Source organism: Aspergillus fischeri, genomic scaffold (assembly GCF_000149645.3).
Source record: "Aspergillus fischeri NRRL 181 1099437636266 genomic scaffold, whole genome shotgun sequence".
Taxonomy (NCBI): Eukaryota; Fungi; Ascomycota; class Eurotiomycetes; order Eurotiales; family Aspergillaceae; genus Aspergillus; species Aspergillus fischeri.
The window spans coordinates 1276729-1294397 of NW_001509760.1; the positions used below are offsets into that span (position 1 = coordinate 1276729).

Genomic DNA, 17669 nt, shown 5'->3' on the forward strand with positions numbered 1-17669 from the left:
GGCCTGGGAACCTTCTGAGTCAACCCCGCCAACATTTAACTAGATTTGTTTCTTCGTTTTCTCAGCCCAAACTATCTTAAATCTGCTTCAATTGATCTAAAGGTCGAGGCTTGTACAGTCCAATATGCCTTCCAGACAAGAGGTCGCCTACTTTGGAGCTGGTCCTGCTCCCCTGCCCACCTCGGTCGTCGAGGCGGGCGCAAAGGCCTTCGTCAACTACAATGACTGCGGTCTCGGACTCGGCGAAATCTCGCATCGCTCTCCTACCGCAAACAAGATCCTGGAAGATACCAAGGCGAGCCTGACAACGCTCCTCGATATTCCCGATGACTACGAGATCCTGTTCATGCAGGGAGGTGGAAGTGGACAATTCAGCTCGGTCGTACAGAACCTTGTTGGAGTCTGGGTAGAACGCAGACGACAGAAAGCAGAGGCCGAGATTTCGGCTACCGAAAATAAGGATGAACTGGTCTTTGAGAAATTACAAAAGGAGGTGCAGGAGGAATTGAAGCTGGATTACATCGTCACGGGTTCATGGTCGTTGAAGGCAGCGCAGGAGGCTACCCGTCTGGTGGGTGCCAAACATGTGAACATTGCGCTGGATGCCAGAACCGCGAGCAACGGGAAGTTTGGCAAGATCCCTGCAGAGGATACCTGGACTCTCTCGCCCAGTAAAAACTCGGCGTTTGTTTACTTCTGTGACAATGAGACGGTGGACGGTGTGGAGTTCCCCAGCTTCCCGAAGATCCTGGAGTCGGACGACCGAATCGTCGTCGCAGACATGAGCTCCAACTTCCTCAGCCGAAAGGTTGATGTCAACAAGTATTCTGTGATCTTTGTACGTATTCTTCCTGTGACGAAGCTTTTCTTTTTTTTTTTTTTTTTTTTTTTTTTTTTTTCAAGTCTCCGAGCTAATGGACAGCAGGGTGGTGCCCAAAAAAACATTGGTATCGCTGGTATTTCCATCGTCATCATCAAAAAATCACTCTTGCCTCCCCAGACCCCTACACCGGCGCCGGCTCTTCTTCATCGGTTGAACATTGGCGGATTACCGGGGAGCGTCGTACTCGACTACGCGACCATCGCGAAGAATAACTCCCTGTACAACACACTCCCCATCTTCAACCTGTGGATTGCCGGCCAGGTCATGGCCGAACTCGTCCAGACTTACGGTGTGCAGAAGATCAGCGGTCAGGAACAGATCTCCAACCGCAAGGCCGAGATCCTCTACAGTGTTTTGGACAAGTATCCCCAGGTCTACCACGTCGTCCCGGACAAGAGTGTCCGGAGCCGTATGAACCTTTGTTTCCGCGTCCACGGCGGTGATGCCGAGAAGGAGAAGGAGTTCCTGGCTGGAGCTGAGAAGCGCCTGCTCCAGGGGTTGAAGGGGCACCGCAGTGTTGGCGGTATCCGGGCCAGCAATTACAATGCAGTTCCCTTGGAGAATGTTGAGAAGCTGGCGAAGTACCTCGAAGACTACGCCACTGGCAATGCTTAAACGGTCTCTCCGAGGACTATGATCTCATTTCCTAACCTGTAAAATGTCCTTTCTTGTTTGTACGGAGTTAACCTCGACTACCCAGCTTTATTCAACATAGTGCCAAGTTTATATATAATTATTTACACGGGAAGATTTAGAAGATTATATATTGTAAATGTTCATAGACGGGATGGTGGACTCTCAAAGCTTCCAAACAGCCCAATCTTGCAGGTCGAGTTCCTTGATAACTCCGTTAAGTGGACCTTGGAGTTCCATCCCCTGCGCCCACAGCTTTGGTCCTGCCATATAGCTGATGAAGCCTTCCGGTCCTGACACGAGAATCATTTTACCGCCGGGAGGCCCATTGGAGGAGGCGGAATCGGTGAATCTCGTGATGGATTTCTTCTCAATGAACGAACTCTCTTCGTCCACAAAATAGTCAACCGTAACTTGGCCCGGATATCGAGCTTTGAGAGCCTCAAGCTCGCGGACCATGAGCGACGTGGCCGCCGGATCCTGTGTCGGACCTGCTGGCGGAGGACTGCTGGGTTTTGATGACCTGAACAGACCAGAAAACCAGGATCTTTGCTGGACTTCGTCTATTGCCGAACTATCGTTGCAACCCCCCAGGCAGTCATCCCGTCTTCGATTCGCCCAGAGAATGTGAAGCCTCGGCTTGTGGTCCGCGTCTGTCCGGCGTAGGAGCGTATGTCCAGCCTGCAAAGCCGGAGCAATTCCAGTACCGCCCGCGATAAAGAGAATCTGCCGAGTATCCGAGGGGATTTCGCATTCGATTCGAGGTCCGCGCACTTCAATAGCTGATCCTACATCAAGAGAATGCAGATACCGCGATACCTCCCCGAACGGGTCTTTCCGAATGAAGAACCGGAGGCACCCTTCCTGCTCATCTTGGTCGTTTAGCGATATTGGCGGTAGGGGTGTATAGTCTCTTCCAATTTGCAATTGCGGTTGCTTGAACATAACGCTCCATACGCCGGTCTTCCATGCGTCTTCGTAGACTTCGCGATTGTCGTCGGGCTTGGGTGGTTTCAGAGTGAAGATGCTGCCGTTCGACGATACCGGCTCCCTTGCGAAAAGACGGTATTTGGTAAAGGTGACGGGATTCAGAGTTGTCGACTCTGAGCCTTGTTGCGATCTAACATAGGCTCCGATTCCTGCCGCGGTTGCAGTGACAATCGTCAGTCGAAGCCATAGTCGCTTTTTCGGCGGAGAAGGTGCGGAGGTTGTAGGTGATGAAGGCGCAGTATAACGACGAGAAGTTGCTCTCTTGCTGAGGGTAGAAGGCGGGCTGAACAAAAGTCCCCCTGACCTTGGTAGTCGGGATTTCATGAGGGTGACTCTCAACGAAAGAGCACGTATGATAGATGAGTATCGTCGAGTCTTGTGGTGGTCTTCATCGTAACAAGCTTAATTGGAGACCCTTATAGGCCTGGCGCTAAACTCAATCGGGCATCAATGAAGAACCCCTTGTCGATGATCGTCTTCATTTTCCTCATCTACCACTCTCAGCACTAGAGCAACTCCGAATCTCTTGCTGCTCTTGTATTACCATATGATATCGCTGTGGATTGGATAGACCCCGCCATTATCGTCTGTGCAACAGCCCTCCGCTTTCTGCTGGGATGGAGAGAGATTCCCGTCCTCTTGTGTTGACGACCCGTTTGAATAGCCACAATTGATACATGAATGCCTTTACAACTACTGGCTCAAAGAAATGTCCCATATCACCTTTTCGCAAACGGACACCAGATCGGACAACCTCCATGCCCCTCGTGATTCTCTAGAACTTGCATCACTAGCGTCTTCCTCCCCGGAATCTGCGGGCAGGTCCTCGGCCTCATCCTCGCCCTCGGGCATTTCCTCCTCACGCAAGCTCTCCCTCGAGGACGAGGATCCCCTATCGGACGCACATTTGCACGCAAATCTTGAGTCCGGGCGAGCGAGGCCGGCCCGATCGTACTCCATCTCTTCTGCCTTCGATTTCGGCAATGCCCTCTTCCCACTATCGCAAACCGCCGGGGGTTATGCTCCCTTAGGGGCTCCCTCCGCACTTGACCGACAAGCGGGGACCGACGGCTCGTTAGAACGAAATAAAACATTGACGTATTTGAACGGTCTGTCACTGGTGGTTGGGATCATCATCGGATCTGGGATCTTTTCGTCGCCGAGTCAGGTCAATGCCAATGCGGGGTCTCCCGGCGCGTCTCTGATCGCGTGGGCTGTCGCAGGGTTGCTGGCATGGACCGGGGCGGCCAGCTATGCAGAATTGGGTGGCGCTATCCCTCTCAATGGCGGGGCTCAGGTCTATCTCTCCAAGATTTTCGGGGAACTGGTTGGGTTTCTCTTCACATGGTGCGCTGTTCTGGTGCTGAAGCCAGGGAGCGCCGCCATCATCGCGATCATCTTCGGCGAGTATGTCGTTCGAGCAGTGATACATGCAGACGCCGAGACGGTCAGTCCTTGGATCAGTAAGGGAGTCGCATTCGGGGGCGTGTTTATGGTGACCATGCTAAACTGCATATCGACCCGACTGGCTGCGCGCATAGGGGATTTTTTCATGTTCTTCAAGTTCATTGCATTATTAGGAGTTACCGTCATAGGTATTGTCGTTGCTGTGACTGGGTTCTCTTCGACCGGGAGCGCCAGTAAGGAGTGGAAAGAAGGTTGGTTCAAGGGAACGAGTACGGACATCTCCGGCTGGGCCGTTGCCATATACGCGGGTCTCTGGGCTTTTGATGGCTGGGACAACGTAGGCTTCTCCCATCCTGCATTCTCTCCCCGTGCCATTTACTGATCGTACTCGCAGACAAACTATGTGACCGGCGAGTTCAAAAATCCTAGCCGGGATCTTCCCCGAGTGATCCACACGGCGATGCCGCTGGTGATCTTATCTTACCTGCTTGCCAACGTTTCGTATTTCCTTGTGCTGCCTCATTCCACCATAGAGGCGAGCAATACCATTGCTGTCCAATTCGGCGACAAGGTGTTTGGCTCCGTGGGGGCGCTTGTTTTCGCCCTGGTGGTGTCTGCGAGCTGTTTTGGGGCGCTCAACGCAACGGTCTTCACCAGTGGTCGGCTGGTCTACGCTGCTGGCAAGGAGGGCTACCTGCCCTCGATGTTCGGCAATCTCTGGAGTGGTAGGTCCAGCACCATGGGAAGCAATCGATTGCAGCGCCGCTCGTGGGCTAGCAAGGCGCTGGCCCGGATTTTCGGAGAAAACACCAGCTTCGGGTATACACCGATTAACGCCATGGCATTAAACAGCGCCTTGACATTGGTATATATCATTGGCGGCGAGTTCAAAACGCTGGTTACATTCTACGGCGTCGCAGGGTACACCTTCTATTTCCTCACGGTGCTAGGCCTGATTGTCCTCCGAATCCGAGAACCGTACCTGGCGCGCCCCTACAAGACCTGGATCTCAACACCAATCATCTTCTGCTGCGTTAGCCTCTTTCTTTTGAGTCGCGCAGTCATCGCCGAGCCACTGCAGACGCTGATCGTCGTGGCCTTCATCATCGCTGGCGTCCCAGTCTACTTCTTTCGCATCTATCAGCGTGACGGGAAGATTACGTTTCCCGGATGGAAGTTTTGGCAAGCCAGTCGACGTCGGTAATGCAATGAAATGCGCCGACCTAACCCAGCCTCTAGGCGTATAATGAACATTCCCTTCTATGAGACGAGTGACGCCCATGCGCATAGCTTGCATGTATGACTAGAATCTGCAGCATTATTTGCTCGCATCTGGACGATCGAGCGATTGATTGGCGATTAGCGTGATCAGAACGCGGGTATCATGTTTAGTTCATTTCGACCCCTGTCTTCCTAGTTACGAGTTTGCTCCCGCGTCTATGTGGGCTTGTCATGAGATACAACGCTAGTCTAGAGATCTATCTAATGCTTAATTTCATCACGAATCACACTCAGTCCATCCCAAATATCTGCTCTCACCAGCACAGCAGCAGGAGCAGATGTTGATGGTTTCGGCGGGCTTTCGGTTGCCGAGGCGAAGAATTTCAACCCCGTGCAGACCTGCGCGTGGGGTGTATAGATGCGTGTGGAGATGACTGTTCTGCTATTCACGGACACTTCTAGCACACTTGCATCGAAATAGGCGTGGATCTGAAGCGGTTCCGTCACCTCCTCGCCTTTATTGTTGCAGAAGGTGAAGAGAGTATGCGGAGCGGTCTCGGGGACATGGTTGATACCGGCATCGTGAAGCGAAGGCCTTTCGATTGTGAACGTCTCGTCGTATGGTTTCCATGATAGGGTGGTGCGCTGGTGGAAATCTTCCTCGTGCGTCAGCAATTGTTGCAATTTTGGGGGAAAGAAGAAGCGTGAGTGCTCACCAGGGCTATGGCCGATTTCCAATCCTACTGCCGCGCAGTGCTTCCCAATCACGAAGGTTGCGTTCAATTCCCACCTAGCAGTGCGCAAGGGCAAGAATGCAGGGGGCTGATGGGCCACAGAACCCAGTTGTACTTTGGATAAATGCAGCTCTCGTGCTGATGTTCGAAGTATGTTGAGCCTGGGGTCCGGCCGGATACTCAATGTTCGCACCCGTGTACCTTGCGAATGGCGCTCTGTTTCGATAGACGTAATGGATTCCAGCTTCGACTGGTGGGCTCGCTTGACATGGTGAAGAGTCACCAGCCTTACTAGTCGCGGTAGAGACATGACGCCACTCCAGCCTTGTCGATGGCGCAGACGATCCGGTAAATCCTCTTCTGTAATCCAGCAGTATACGACGTACTCCTCCGTGACCGGATCCCAGAAAGAGTTTGCGGCGTAGCAGCACCCGTGATCGAAGATCCCCGAGAATGAATATTCTGCGAGAGGCTCGCAACTGCTTTGCGCCTGCAGTCTGGGTCGGACATTAATACACATCCAGAGCAGGGAGCGCGGTACTCTCTTTGATCCAACCTCGCAAGACAAGCATCCCTCTGCGCCGAAGATCACAAAATCTCGGGAGACGCCGCCATCTGTCAACGTAAAGCAGTTGGCAACTTCCCAGTTGACGCCGAGATCCCCCGACCATCGAGAGGGTCGATAATTTAAGCCAACATGAAGCAAAGGCCCGATATATGTCCACTCAGTCAAATTGTCGGGATTGACGACATATACAAAGACTGTTGGGGACTCTTTAGCAATGCCCCCGGAGATAAATCCATACAGGTTCGGGGAGGCCACTCCATCTTGTCGCTGGGCCCGCAACGAGGGCCAGCAGTTCAGATAAGGGTCTCTCCAGCCTGTCACCTCGAGTCCTGCAGGGGCGCCGGGGTGAATCGGATTACTGTCGAATCGTTGCCATGTCGTGCCATGGTCATGGGAGACTGCTATACTGAGCGATTCACTGCCCTTGACATACGGCAGAGTATAGTGGAGTGGAAGGTGATTTACGGACGTGTATACATACGTAAGTACACCTGGCTTGCCATCCGGACCGTGAGGACGGAAGCAGCCAGTGAACACGCCGCATCGATCATACTCCGCAGACGGCGTGAGACATGGCTCGGGCGATATTTGCCAGGACACTAGATCGTTCGAAGTGGCATGGCCCCAGGAGATGTTGCCCCAGTCATTCCCGTGCGGGTTCCATTGGAAGGACAGATGGTACAGTTCAGTCGTCGGGTCATATCCAAGCCCACAGGGGTCATTCATCCACCCCCGGGGCGCAGCAAGGTGGTATGACGGTCGCCATTTAGGGTTCACATGAGCTATACCCGTCGTTTGCGGGATAGTCTCGGCTTTCTGTTCTGGATCGCAACGAACAGGGTGTATTGGAGTTCCACTGTTGCCCAACTCTGCCGCATGTTGGGATCCTGGAAGGATATGCATATTGCCCGGATTTATAAGATGCTCGCTCTGCAGATCCAGCACAAAGCTGGCCTTAGAGAAACCACGTTGTTCGGAACAGAGTTTGACTTTGAGACAGTGTGTAAATAGGACTCGCTGATGCTGTCTCAGTCATTAGAGTAGCTGCCATTGCATTACAGAACTGTCAATCCTCTTTTGGGACAAGGCAGAGGGAATCTCATCCTTTTTATTCAATACGCACGCATGAGAGATCGAGATCGATGTCCGTAGTTGATAATTGAAGCTTCGACGATGATAAGGGATCATTGACTGCAGAATGCCAGTGGACGACGGGATCATCTCGGAAGGATGCGGAGAGTTGTCGGAGAAATCCTCCTATAGCAAACTACTACGGAGTATACTATCCTCTGTCCTTCAGCTCATTGCTGTATCTGGCAATATCAAGGAAAATCATGTAGCCAGTGCATCGAGGAGAAGCAAGAGCTCTATACAGACAGGTCTAGAGTGAGACCTGAGCTCAGAGATTTAGATGAAATCAACAGCTCATCCAATGACCGAGTGCTCCAGCAGGCACCAACATTCAGGACTGAGGAGGGTCAGGAGCAAATCAATTCCAGCCATTCTGAAAGCTCGGCCGTGTTAAGCTCTCTCGATTCATGTCAAGCCTTCAAATAATGAGACTGTAATATACGTCCCGCGGAGACAGACCTGGTCTCCCGTTTCTGTCGGCTCTCGATTTGCGGCATCCGCCTACGATGTGCAGAACACCGAATTTACCCGAGCATCATGAACGAAGCCCGGAAAGTCGTGCAAAGTGCAAATCTCGTGGAGGACTAGGCTGTCAATTGAGCCGAACAGAGCGCGTGGAAAGGTAGAGCCGCATTGAGTATCCGACACTGCAGCGAATGTTTTGGGGCTCAAGGCGCACTTGGTATGGAGAGGCTCGCAGCACGATTGCTTTGGTATCATCATGTTGAGTATTTTGTCATGCCTGAGAAAAAGAATAAGTCAGAAGTTACCCTGGATGTTCCAGATGGGAGTCCCGGGTTTGAGCTGGGGTCCTGTCAACCCGTTTGAAGGTCACTGGAGGTGAATCCCGGGCGAAGATGTTGCTCAAATTACGTTGATCAACCAGCGCAGGCACGGCATGAGTATGTTATCTGTTCCCAAGATGCTGTACATCTCCCGGACAATTCTGCTATGGATATGAGTGTGTAGAATACATGAAATAATCTCCCGTAAAGAGTCCGACCTGAACCTAGGAAAAATACAGTATCAAAGACGTGCAAGCTCATGAAGTTGGTTTCAGGAGGACCGAGGTCGGCTCAGCTATTATATACAAATGTCATGTCTGCGCCCAGTTGCTGCACCCAACCCCGACGATGTGCAAAGAACTCAGGTAAGCCTTGAATTTTTCCAGAAAGGGGTGATTGCCCCCGCGGAGCGTATTCAACAGCAACATGAAATCCTCGACCAACGACTGAGTAGAATGCACGGCTGCTGTGTTTGGAGACATCGCTCCCACGAGGCCTCCAGGAGGGAGGACGCCTGGTCCTGCCATGGAGCCAGCCACCGAGGCTGGAGAATGCTCACCAAGAGGCTGGCGGACATTGGAAGAGATTCCAATTGCACTAACTGCAATGTCGTACAGCTTCTCAACCTGCGCGCACACGTGAGTAACGCGAAAATCAAAATAGTTTTCTGTCCGGATGGACTGCACTCACTAGGCCAATTCCATGCGCTTCCATCGAGCTAAGCCGCAATGACTGGCATATCTTCAAGGTGTCCACAGCAACCGTGATGGCGTATTCGAAAGACAGCTCTTGGTGTTCTGAAACAGGTCTCAGGAGACCGTGAGTGGAGCACAGCACCCACACCCGATTCTGCAGCCATTTCTTCGTGATAAACACATCGGCGCACTGGGTCTCCCGCATACTGATTGTCGGTTGGACGCTCTGGGCCTGACCCGGGACTGACTTGGTGCGTTCAAACCAGCCATAGCCCTTATATCGCTCGGACTCGCAGACTCTGCTGAGATTTTGATGGATGGACAAGGCCTTCTCCTCGGTGAGATTATCACAATAGCCTGAATTGACGTTGCAGCGCTGATTCCAACAATCAATCACCTCTTCGTCGATAGCATCGAACAACTCCATTAAACGGGCCAGACCCAGCATTCCCTCGGCATCTTTTTCGTTATGAACTATGATACCGGAAACAACGCTGTGTGTTGCATTGTGGATAAAATCATGGACAGAACGCATGGTGAACCCCGGTCTTCCCCAAAAGGTGATGGGATGTCGCCGTTGCAGTGCATAGGCTCTTTCGAGGATTTTTGTTAGCATATATCGGTTTGGCACATCTAGCCGGTTGAATCCCATACCTCTCTGTGATAGACAAGACCAGATAGGTCCGTAATCGTTGGCCTTTTTCGTCGTTCGGTATATCCCGATATGAGTCAGGGTTGTTCAAGCCCAGTGTCGCTGCAAGGTCTAGAGCCTCCCGGAGTCGGAGCCACGCAGCATTGTGTTGGTTGCTGCCGAAAAGACATCCAAACAGGAAAAAGCTGGTGAGAACAGCCTCGATGGTTGGATGTTCCCCAAAGTCAGAGCAGCTCCGCATTTTCGTCGCCTCGTTCATCATCGATCTGGCCTGGCTGGCTCGGGACGAGGAAGTGGGCCGTTCGTCAATCTCGATAGGTTGCGTCAGGGAGAAGGCGCATAAAGATAGTAGCATGGCACCGAACTGCGGGTTTCTACGATGCTCTTGAGCCAGCATGCGAATGAACAACGAGGACCTGTTCAATACAGGCAGGGTCGGGTGCAGGCGGTCAAAGTAGACTTCAATCCACGGAATCATGTTGGCCTCGACGATTGATGACGGCCATGTCGTTCTCATCGGAACGGGCCCGGTTGGCATGACTCCCATAGTAGAAAGAGCCAAGTTTGAAGCGTCCACATGATGAGGCTGCAATCCAGCTGCTTCCTGCTCCGGTTGAATGATCGACGGCAGCGATGCCTTTAGGTAGATATTGCTTCCCGGAAACTCGAATACAGGCACCTGCGCATCTAAATTGTCGGGGAGCCAATACTCAACATCGTTGCGCTCATTCCAACTGATGGCAGAGTTAGTCTGAGAATCTACCGATGAGGTATCTGTAGCAGGCCACGACGGCCCGATCGAGGTGTTTGGACGCGGCGGTACTATGTCCGTCGACACTGAGGCCTCCCCACGCTGAGGGATAGGCCACTGGGTGGGATCTTGCACCGATGGGGCGATCCCATGCTGCCCCGTCTCCTGAGGGGGAATCGGCCTCTGGTACGGATAGGCGTCTGAAAGAGACGACTGAGAACTCTTACGTAACAGCTGAGTCTGTTGTTGCTGACGAATTTGGGACACACGACTGTTTGGCGAGCATCAAAATAGTGCGCAGATGGTTAGAGATGGACGGATTCTCAAATCGAACATCCGAGCATAAATAACCACGCAATTGGTTCAAAAACTCACTTGCCAGTTGGCCCCCGCTTTTTCTGGGGCTGTAAGAAGAGGCATTCAAACCCCATCTTACTACACGCGCGACATGGTTGCGAGAGACTGCACTGTATAATCCTATGCAGATTAGCATAACAGCCTCCTCGTCGGTAGGAGTTACTCCTTATGGAATAATGATCATCAGGAACGAGACCAGAGGGGGAAATGAGGGGGGTTCAGTTCAACTTGCTCTTATCTTGCGCAGTCGGCAGTTATCACAAGCTCTTCGGACCGACGTTTTCTTCACGGCATTGGTAGGACTCGGGTTCATGGTGGCATATTTGTGAGTGGAGTTTTTTTGGTGCGGAGTGGAGAGAATAATGGGGGGGAGAGCAAAAAGGGCAGTCCGTACAACTGAAAGCAAGGGCAGGTAGTTATGAGGAATTATGCTGAGCTCAACGGGATAGATGATTAATGATTGATTATGAGTTCAAAGCAGAGATAGATGGTCCAGATGGGGTTTATTTGAATATGGGAATGAAGAGAAGGTAAAGAAAGGGTAGAGCGGGTCGTCCGGGGAGGCTGTGAGCTACTGAGCACCGTGTGGTACGGAGTAGTTAGGTACACATTCTCTTAGGTTGAATACTACTCACTGTTCCCACTGTTCCCCGTCTGCCATCTGATGATCCGATCGAGCTGTGATCCAGTCCAGACTTTTATGATTAGTCTATCCACGGGGTTGAGGGACTTGAGGGGAGGGGAAAGGGAGTTTGGGTTGACCGTTTGAATGTTCAGTGGATTCGTCTCAGGGACTAGACCAAGGTAGTAAAGTAGTTAGCTTCAAAGGTTGATTTAGTAGTAGTTTCGTCCCTGGGCTCTTTTTTTGCTTCTTCGTCTGGTTCTTCTCTTCCAATGGTTTGGGCAGCAGAGGCCATCGAATCATGGAATTATTTCCATTGTCGTAATTATTGTCATTCTTACTGCAAGGTTAAATTCTTATCATCACTAGGAGTGAAGCTTAGATACCGGGATACCTCTTAAGGTGCAAGCTGGTGGATTCCGGAGTTATTAAGATGACACACTAAATATTATTCTTCCAGATCCATCATCATCATCATCACCATGATCATCGGCGTCATCGTCATACACCAGAATCAAAAATGTTGATCATTGAAAATTAATGGATCAAAATCCCTGTTGACGGATTCATCTGTCTTACAACGACATACTCCAAACGTCTCCGAACTCTCCAATCTCGGCAGTTAACCCACCCTCGAAATGCCTATTTTCCCCGCGTCTGACCTAGAGCCAGCGGGATCTCCACGAGGCTGTCAGTGCCATTCCCAATCACGATCAGAATTTAGAAGTTAGAATTTAGGATTTAGAATTTAGATACAGACTGATAACCGACAGGACATGTCACGGTGACAGCTACCTTAGTTAAGTACGGGGTTTGAAACATGCACTCCGCTATCAATCCTTCTAGCCCCAGCATTTCAATTCCGGATAACAGCGCTAGATCCAACACAAGATGGGCAGCGTCCAGACCTGGGAGCAAACAGTGACTGAGAAACGCTCCTTACGAGATCGGGCTCTAGAGCCATATATGACCAGCGATATTGAACAGCGCCCGCCTCAAATTCACAATGCGCATCACCGTACCTGCATTCATGACGATCCTACCCACCAGGAGATTACGGACATTGACAGCGTTCCTGTCCTCCTTGAATGTTTGAAACGGGGCCAATATACTGCGGAACAGGTCAGCCTTGCTTATATCAAAAGGTAAACTTCAAGGAAGAAGCCCCTGCGCCTAGAAGGATGGCTGATCACTAGAATCCATCAGAGCCACAATTGCGCATCAACTTGTGAGTTTACGTTGTGCTCGAAGAGTTTATAGTGATGTCGAGCTTACGTCGCATCATTAGACCAACTGCCTGACAGAAGTTGTTTTCGAAGATGCTCTTGAACAAGCTAGACGGCTGGACCGGCTGTTTAGAGAAAAGGGTCAACTCGCGGGCCCTCTTCACGGCATTCCAGTCACCCTCAAGGATCAATTTAATATCAAAGGAGTCGATACGACTTTAGGCTACGTAGGCCGTTCGTTTGCTCCAGCTTCCGAGGATGCAGTGCTTGTTGAGATGTTGAAAGGCATGGGTGCTGTCATCATCGCGAAGACAAACTTGCCGCAGAGCATTATGGTCCGTATCTCGCTGGGACCATAGCCAAAGGTACGAGTGAACTAACCTTTTCTTCAGTGGGCCGAAACTGAGAACCCGCTCTGGGGTCTAACGGTCAACCCACGAAACCCTCTTTTCACTCCTGGTGGCTCGACAGGGGGTGAAGGAGCTTTACTGGCTCTGCATGGCTCAGTTCTGGGGTTCGGAACCGATATTGGAGGAAGTGTCAGGATCCCGCAGAGTATCAACGGTCTGTATGGTTTCAAACCAAGTGTATGTTCTACGAGCATTGATACCGGTGGAGAGTCAGGTCTGATACTATTATAGAGCAGCCGATTTCCCTACTACGGCGTCCCGGTCTCGACCGACGGTCAAGAACATGTTCCCTCGTCTATAGGACCTATGACAAGAGATCTCTCGTCCCTCTCTTATGTCTGTCGCATATTTGCAAACGCTAAACCGTGGACTTTGGACCCTAAATGCGCTCCTCTCCCGTGGAACGAGGTTAGCTTTGGAGATGCGCTATCCAGGCCCCTCGTCGTCGGTCTGATTCTGGATGATGGAGTTGTGAAAATACACCCCCCTGTCGAGAGAGCCCTCCGAGAGCTATCCGCTAAATTAGAATCTCGGGGCCATGAGGTCGTGGTCTGGGACGCATCGGATCATTTCGACTATATCAAGCTCATGGATCAATACTATACTGCTGACGGATGTGAGGATATTCGGCGCGACGTAGAGGTCGCCGGGGAGCCTTATATCCCTCACGTTGAAGCTCTGATTAATCGTGGGAAGGCGATCTCTGTCTATGAATACTGGCAACTCAACAAGCAAAAAATTACACTTCAAAAGCGATATCTTGATAAGTGGCATACTGTTCGGTCGCAGTCAGGGAAGCCAGTCGATATTCTCCTTGGTCCAACGATGCCACATGCGGCTGTCCCCCATCGCAGTGTGCGTTGGGTAGGTTACACCAAGATCTGGAATCTACTTGACTACCCTGCAGTCACCTTTCCTGTCGATCAAGTGAGGGCAGACAGGGATCGATTGCCAGGCGAGCTCTATCGCCCCAGAAACGAGCTGGACGACTGGAATTGGGGCCTCTATGACCCGCTGACAATGGACGGCCACCCGATAAATCTTCAGATTGTTGGTAGAAAACTCGAAGAAGAGAAGGTCTTGGGAGCGGCAACAGTCATTGAGAAGATCTGGAGGACAGCCAAAACGTAGAGATCTTATCTAGCTTATATCCGTAGGACGTGATGTTTCTTTCTAACTCCAATGGTGACTGTATAGATATACACCTCTTGTAAGCATCATCCGCTCCGTACTTTTACAAAAGCATCTGAACTCTAGAGACGCTGTATCCTTTAGCTTTTGCTCAGACATCTGCTTTGGACTCCCATGACCTTCAAATTGGAGTCGTGCTGCTCCCTTCTCCAACTCTTCCCCTCACGACAGCTGGGCAAGTGTCGTTTGCTTACAGCCAGGCCACCCCCGCCCTTGGCTATCTGCGCCTGCATATCCAAATCAAGAGGGGAAATGACCAATCCAAGACTTTCCATTTCGAGCTACATATGGAGTTGCACTTAATGATGCATGTAGAGTCGGACCTAGAGGCCTCATCTACCCCTCAATCGAATGTCTGCCAAAAAGGGTAGGTCGTAACTCCAGGGTCAATGGGCTGATAAACACCAGGATACAAACGATACAGATTGGTTACTTATCTTGTCTTATCATAGTTCTGGCTGTTTCTCCAATGTGGCTGACTTGATATCAAGCCAGGTGGAGCAGGCTTGCCATATATATACTGGCGCAAACTTGATCGTCCAAGCCGCCTCCATCATAAACCTCTTCTTGCAAATCTCAGTACTCAAATCAGCACCATGGGCAAGAAACGAGTATTGGTCGCCTACGGAGTGGATATTGATGCTGTTGCGGGCTGGCTGGGGTCCTACGGTGGTGAGGACAGCTCGAACGATATCAGTCGAGGTGAGATACTACGCATACACTCAAACAAGACAGGTATTTCTCACTGACTGTTCTCACAGGACTCTGGGCTGGTCATGTGGGAACCCCACGTCTCTTAAAGCTCTTCGATAAATATAACATCAAAACCACATGGTTCATCCCCGGCCACTCCCTGGAGACCTTCCCAGAAGAATGCGCCCAAGTGAGAGACGCAGGCCACGAGGTCGGCTTACACGGCTACAGCCATGAAAATCCCAGCGACATGACTCCCGAGCAGCAGAAGGACGTTTTGGACAAGACGTACCGCATGTTGACAGACTTCTGCGGCAGACCGCCTCGGGGTATCGTGGCGCCCTGGTGGGAGACGAGCAAGGAGATGGCGGATCTCCTGCTTGCGTACGGTATCGAATACGACCACTCCATGTCCCATCATGACTGCCAGATGTACTGGCTTCGGACAGGGGACACTTGGACCAAGATCGACTACAGCCAGAAGGCGGAGACCTGGATGAAGCCGCTGGTCCGCGGCCAGGATACTGGACTTGTAGAGATCCCCGGGAATTGGTACATTGACGACTTGCCGCCGATGATGTTTATCAAGAATGCGCCTAATAGTCATGGATGGGTGAATCCGAGGGACATCGAGGATATTTGGAAGGTCTGTTTACCTGTGACCGTGACCGGGCCCAGGCTAGGTTGTCACTGTGCACGCGGGCTGAACTGATACCTGTTCCAGGACCATTTTGACTACTTCTACCGCGAGTATGACAGCTTTGTCTTTCCGATGACGATCCACCCCGATGTTTCAGGACGGCCCCATGTCCTTCTCATGCATGAGAGGTAAGTCTGTTGCTTGCGCAACTCTATCCGAGATTTCCGAGGCCGACTAGAGTACAGGATCATCGAGCATATCAACAAACACGAGGGTGTGGAATGGGTGACGTTTGAGCAAATGTGCGATGAGTTTAAGAAAAACAACAGGCCACCAGAGGGTGCCAAAATGCCGGTTACTCCAGTTTTGGAGTAGAGCTGGTATCCGGCCGAAGCTCCTTTATGCTCGTAGTCCTATTAGGCATCCACAATAATGTGGCGTATCCCTAAGTCACGAGTCTGGGTTGACTGCTAGTGTATTCGGTACGCCGTGCTTGATTGAACGCATATGAATATCTAATTGGATTCAAATTGTAGAAACATAGAATGCCATATGAAGATTCTCGTGGATGCATAGTTCAAATGCACCAGTTCAGCTCGTTGCATTAAAGAAAGAGGTTTAGATTTCTCGTCCGTTGGAACGCCGTAACACCATGTACATGTCCTATGAAAATGCTTTTCGCGGATATCTAGGCCTTCGGAGGCTCAAACAGTTGGGGCTTCATGTTGATTTTGCCAAGCTTGGATACGCAGCCACTCAGTTGAAGGAGCGATTGCACACCGTCGAGAATGCGCATATGTGTGAATCCGATCTCCCTGATAAATTCCAGCTTAGAATGCTCTGACAAAGTCGGAATTGTCTTGGTGACTCGAAACATGGTGCTGATGATATCATGAGATGAGTAACCGAGATCCCTAAGAGTTATCAGTATATCGGTAACGAAGCAATAATCGAACGCATCATGCGCATACCATAACTCGTTCAGTGTTTCTAACGCAGCGTCGACCTTTCCTTCCCAGCATGCCTTGATCATAGCTTGGACCTTGATCGGATGTGGGCTATCGACCACACGAAAGACATTATCTCCACTGACCAGACCAAAACCTGACCATGTGCTCTGCAGGTTATTGATAGCCTGACGCATATCACCCTCAGCACTGAAAACCAAGGCAGCGATCCCATCTTCTGTGTGTTCCACCTTCTCAGCGTCGCATATCTGTTTCAATCGTTTCACCACCTGTGCGTCTGTCAATCGGGCGTAGCGCAGAATAGCGCACCGAGACTGAATGGGTTCAATGATCTTATTTGACTGGTTGCAAGCAAATGCGAATCGTGTTGTAGAAGAGTAGATTTCCATCGTCCGTCGTAATGCCTGCTGCGCGCCAGGGGTCATGCTATATATTGTCAGCGACTAGTCTCATATGTTCTAATCCTCAGAGAATCACACCTATCCGCTTCATCGAGAATGACAATCTTGTGACGGCCCGGTGGGAGCGTCACCTTCTTCTGGGCAAAACCTTTGATGCGACTCCTGACGACATCGATACCTAGCAAATCGTCAGACTGGACCTGAATGGGTTGACTCAAAGCGACATGCCTCGTTCATCACTAGCATTCAGTTCCAAGACCGCCTCCTTATAAGCCTCTCCTAGTAGTTGCCTCGCCAAGCACAGAATCGAGGTAGTCTTTCCTATACCAGGCATGCCCGAGATGATAACGTGGGGCATGTTGCCATCTTTGGCTATAATCTTCAGTCGCTCAATTGTTTCTGTATTGCCGACGATGTCATCGAGGAAGATGGGACGGTATTTCTCCACCCTAAAAAAGTCATTATTAGAATTGTCAAGTAGAACATCCTGATCTTGTTTACAAACCATGGTAGTTCATAATCGGGGGGAGCTCCCGCCGTAACAGCCTTGAGGCTATTTCGAGAAGCACTTGCTGAGGATTCTGCTTGCACCATTGCGAAGAGTTGAATGCAGGAATGGTGAGCTGTATTAGGAGTTCCTGCAGTTTTTTGTAATGCGAAGCAATAGGCAGGTTATCTGTTAAGCGTTCTGGTTTTCGGAAGACGCGAAGG

At 50.9% G+C, this 17669-nt stretch overlaps 8 protein-coding genes across 8 annotated transcripts, besides 4 other annotated features; 4 read left to right on the forward strand and 4 right to left on the reverse strand.

The window, feature by feature from the left end:
* Positions 1-124: 124 nt before the first annotated feature.
* Positions 125-1498, forward strand: NFIA_051530 (O-phospho-L-serine:2-oxoglutarate transaminase; the record flags this gene model as incomplete). The annotated part of the gene is made up of 2 exons (XM_001257704.1): positions 125-838; positions 926-1498. The coding sequence occupies 2 exons, from the start codon at positions 125-127 to the stop codon at positions 1496-1498; spliced, it is 1287 nt and encodes a 428-aa protein (XP_001257705.1).
* Positions 864-898: a microsatellite.
* Positions 864-899: a microsatellite.
* A 183-nt stretch (positions 1499-1681) lies between the features above and the next one.
* NFIA_051540 (cytochrome b5 reductase family protein) lies at positions 1682-2830 on the reverse strand (the record flags this gene model as incomplete). Its single annotated transcript, XM_001257705.1, has 1 exon — positions 1682-2830. One exon carries the CDS (start codon positions 2828-2830, stop codon positions 1682-1684), a length of 1149 nt encoding a protein of 382 aa, XP_001257706.1.
* Positions 2831-3215: 385 nt separating this feature from the next.
* On the forward strand, positions 3216-5117 carry NFIA_051550 (putative amino acid transporter; the record flags this gene model as incomplete). Its single annotated transcript, XM_001257706.1, has 2 exons — positions 3216-4250; positions 4308-5117. The coding sequence occupies 2 exons, from the start codon at positions 3216-3218 to the stop codon at positions 5115-5117; spliced, it is 1845 nt and encodes a 614-aa protein (XP_001257707.1).
* Positions 5118-5395: 278 nt separating this feature from the next.
* On the reverse strand, positions 5396-7339 carry NFIA_051560 (glycoside hydrolase family 32 protein; the record flags this gene model as incomplete). The annotated part of the gene is made up of 1 exon (XM_001257707.1): positions 5396-7339. The coding sequence occupies one exon, from the start codon at positions 7337-7339 to the stop codon at positions 5396-5398; it is 1944 nt and encodes a 647-aa protein (XP_001257708.1).
* A 1324-nt stretch (positions 7340-8663) lies between these two features.
* NFIA_051570 (CeGAL family transcription factor) lies at positions 8664-10881 on the reverse strand (the record flags this gene model as incomplete). The annotated part of the gene is made up of 4 exons (XM_001257708.1): positions 8664-8978; positions 9043-9640; positions 9702-10721; positions 10826-10881. The coding sequence occupies 4 exons, from the start codon at positions 10879-10881 to the stop codon at positions 8664-8666; spliced, it is 1989 nt and encodes a 662-aa protein (XP_001257709.1).
* A 1011-nt stretch (positions 10882-11892) lies between these two features.
* Positions 11893-11946: a microsatellite.
* Positions 11947-12144: 198 nt separating this feature from the next.
* Positions 12145-12181: a microsatellite.
* Positions 12182-12320: 139 nt separating this feature from the next.
* On the forward strand, positions 12321-14196 carry NFIA_051580 (amidase; the record flags this gene model as incomplete). The annotated part of the gene is made up of 5 exons (XM_001257709.1): positions 12321-12574; positions 12636-12657; positions 12718-12990; positions 13048-13242; positions 13297-14196. The coding sequence occupies 5 exons, from the start codon at positions 12321-12323 to the stop codon at positions 14194-14196; spliced, it is 1644 nt and encodes a 547-aa protein (XP_001257710.1).
* A 656-nt stretch (positions 14197-14852) lies between these two features.
* On the forward strand, positions 14853-15964 carry NFIA_051590 (polysaccharide deacetylase family protein; the record flags this gene model as incomplete). Its single annotated transcript, XM_001257710.1, has 4 exons — positions 14853-14958; positions 15018-15595; positions 15674-15777; positions 15835-15964. The coding sequence occupies 4 exons, from the start codon at positions 14853-14855 to the stop codon at positions 15962-15964; spliced, it is 918 nt and encodes a 305-aa protein (XP_001257711.1).
* A 313-nt stretch (positions 15965-16277) lies between these two features.
* NFIA_051600 (replication factor C subunit 4) lies at positions 16278-17552 on the reverse strand (the record flags this gene model as incomplete). The annotated part of the gene is made up of 5 exons (XM_001257711.1): positions 16278-16503; positions 16561-16983; positions 17037-17120; positions 17183-17407; positions 17464-17552. 5 exons carry the CDS (start codon positions 17550-17552, stop codon positions 16278-16280), a joined length of 1047 nt encoding a protein of 348 aa, XP_001257712.1.
* Between the last annotated feature and the right edge of the window lie 117 nt (positions 17553-17669).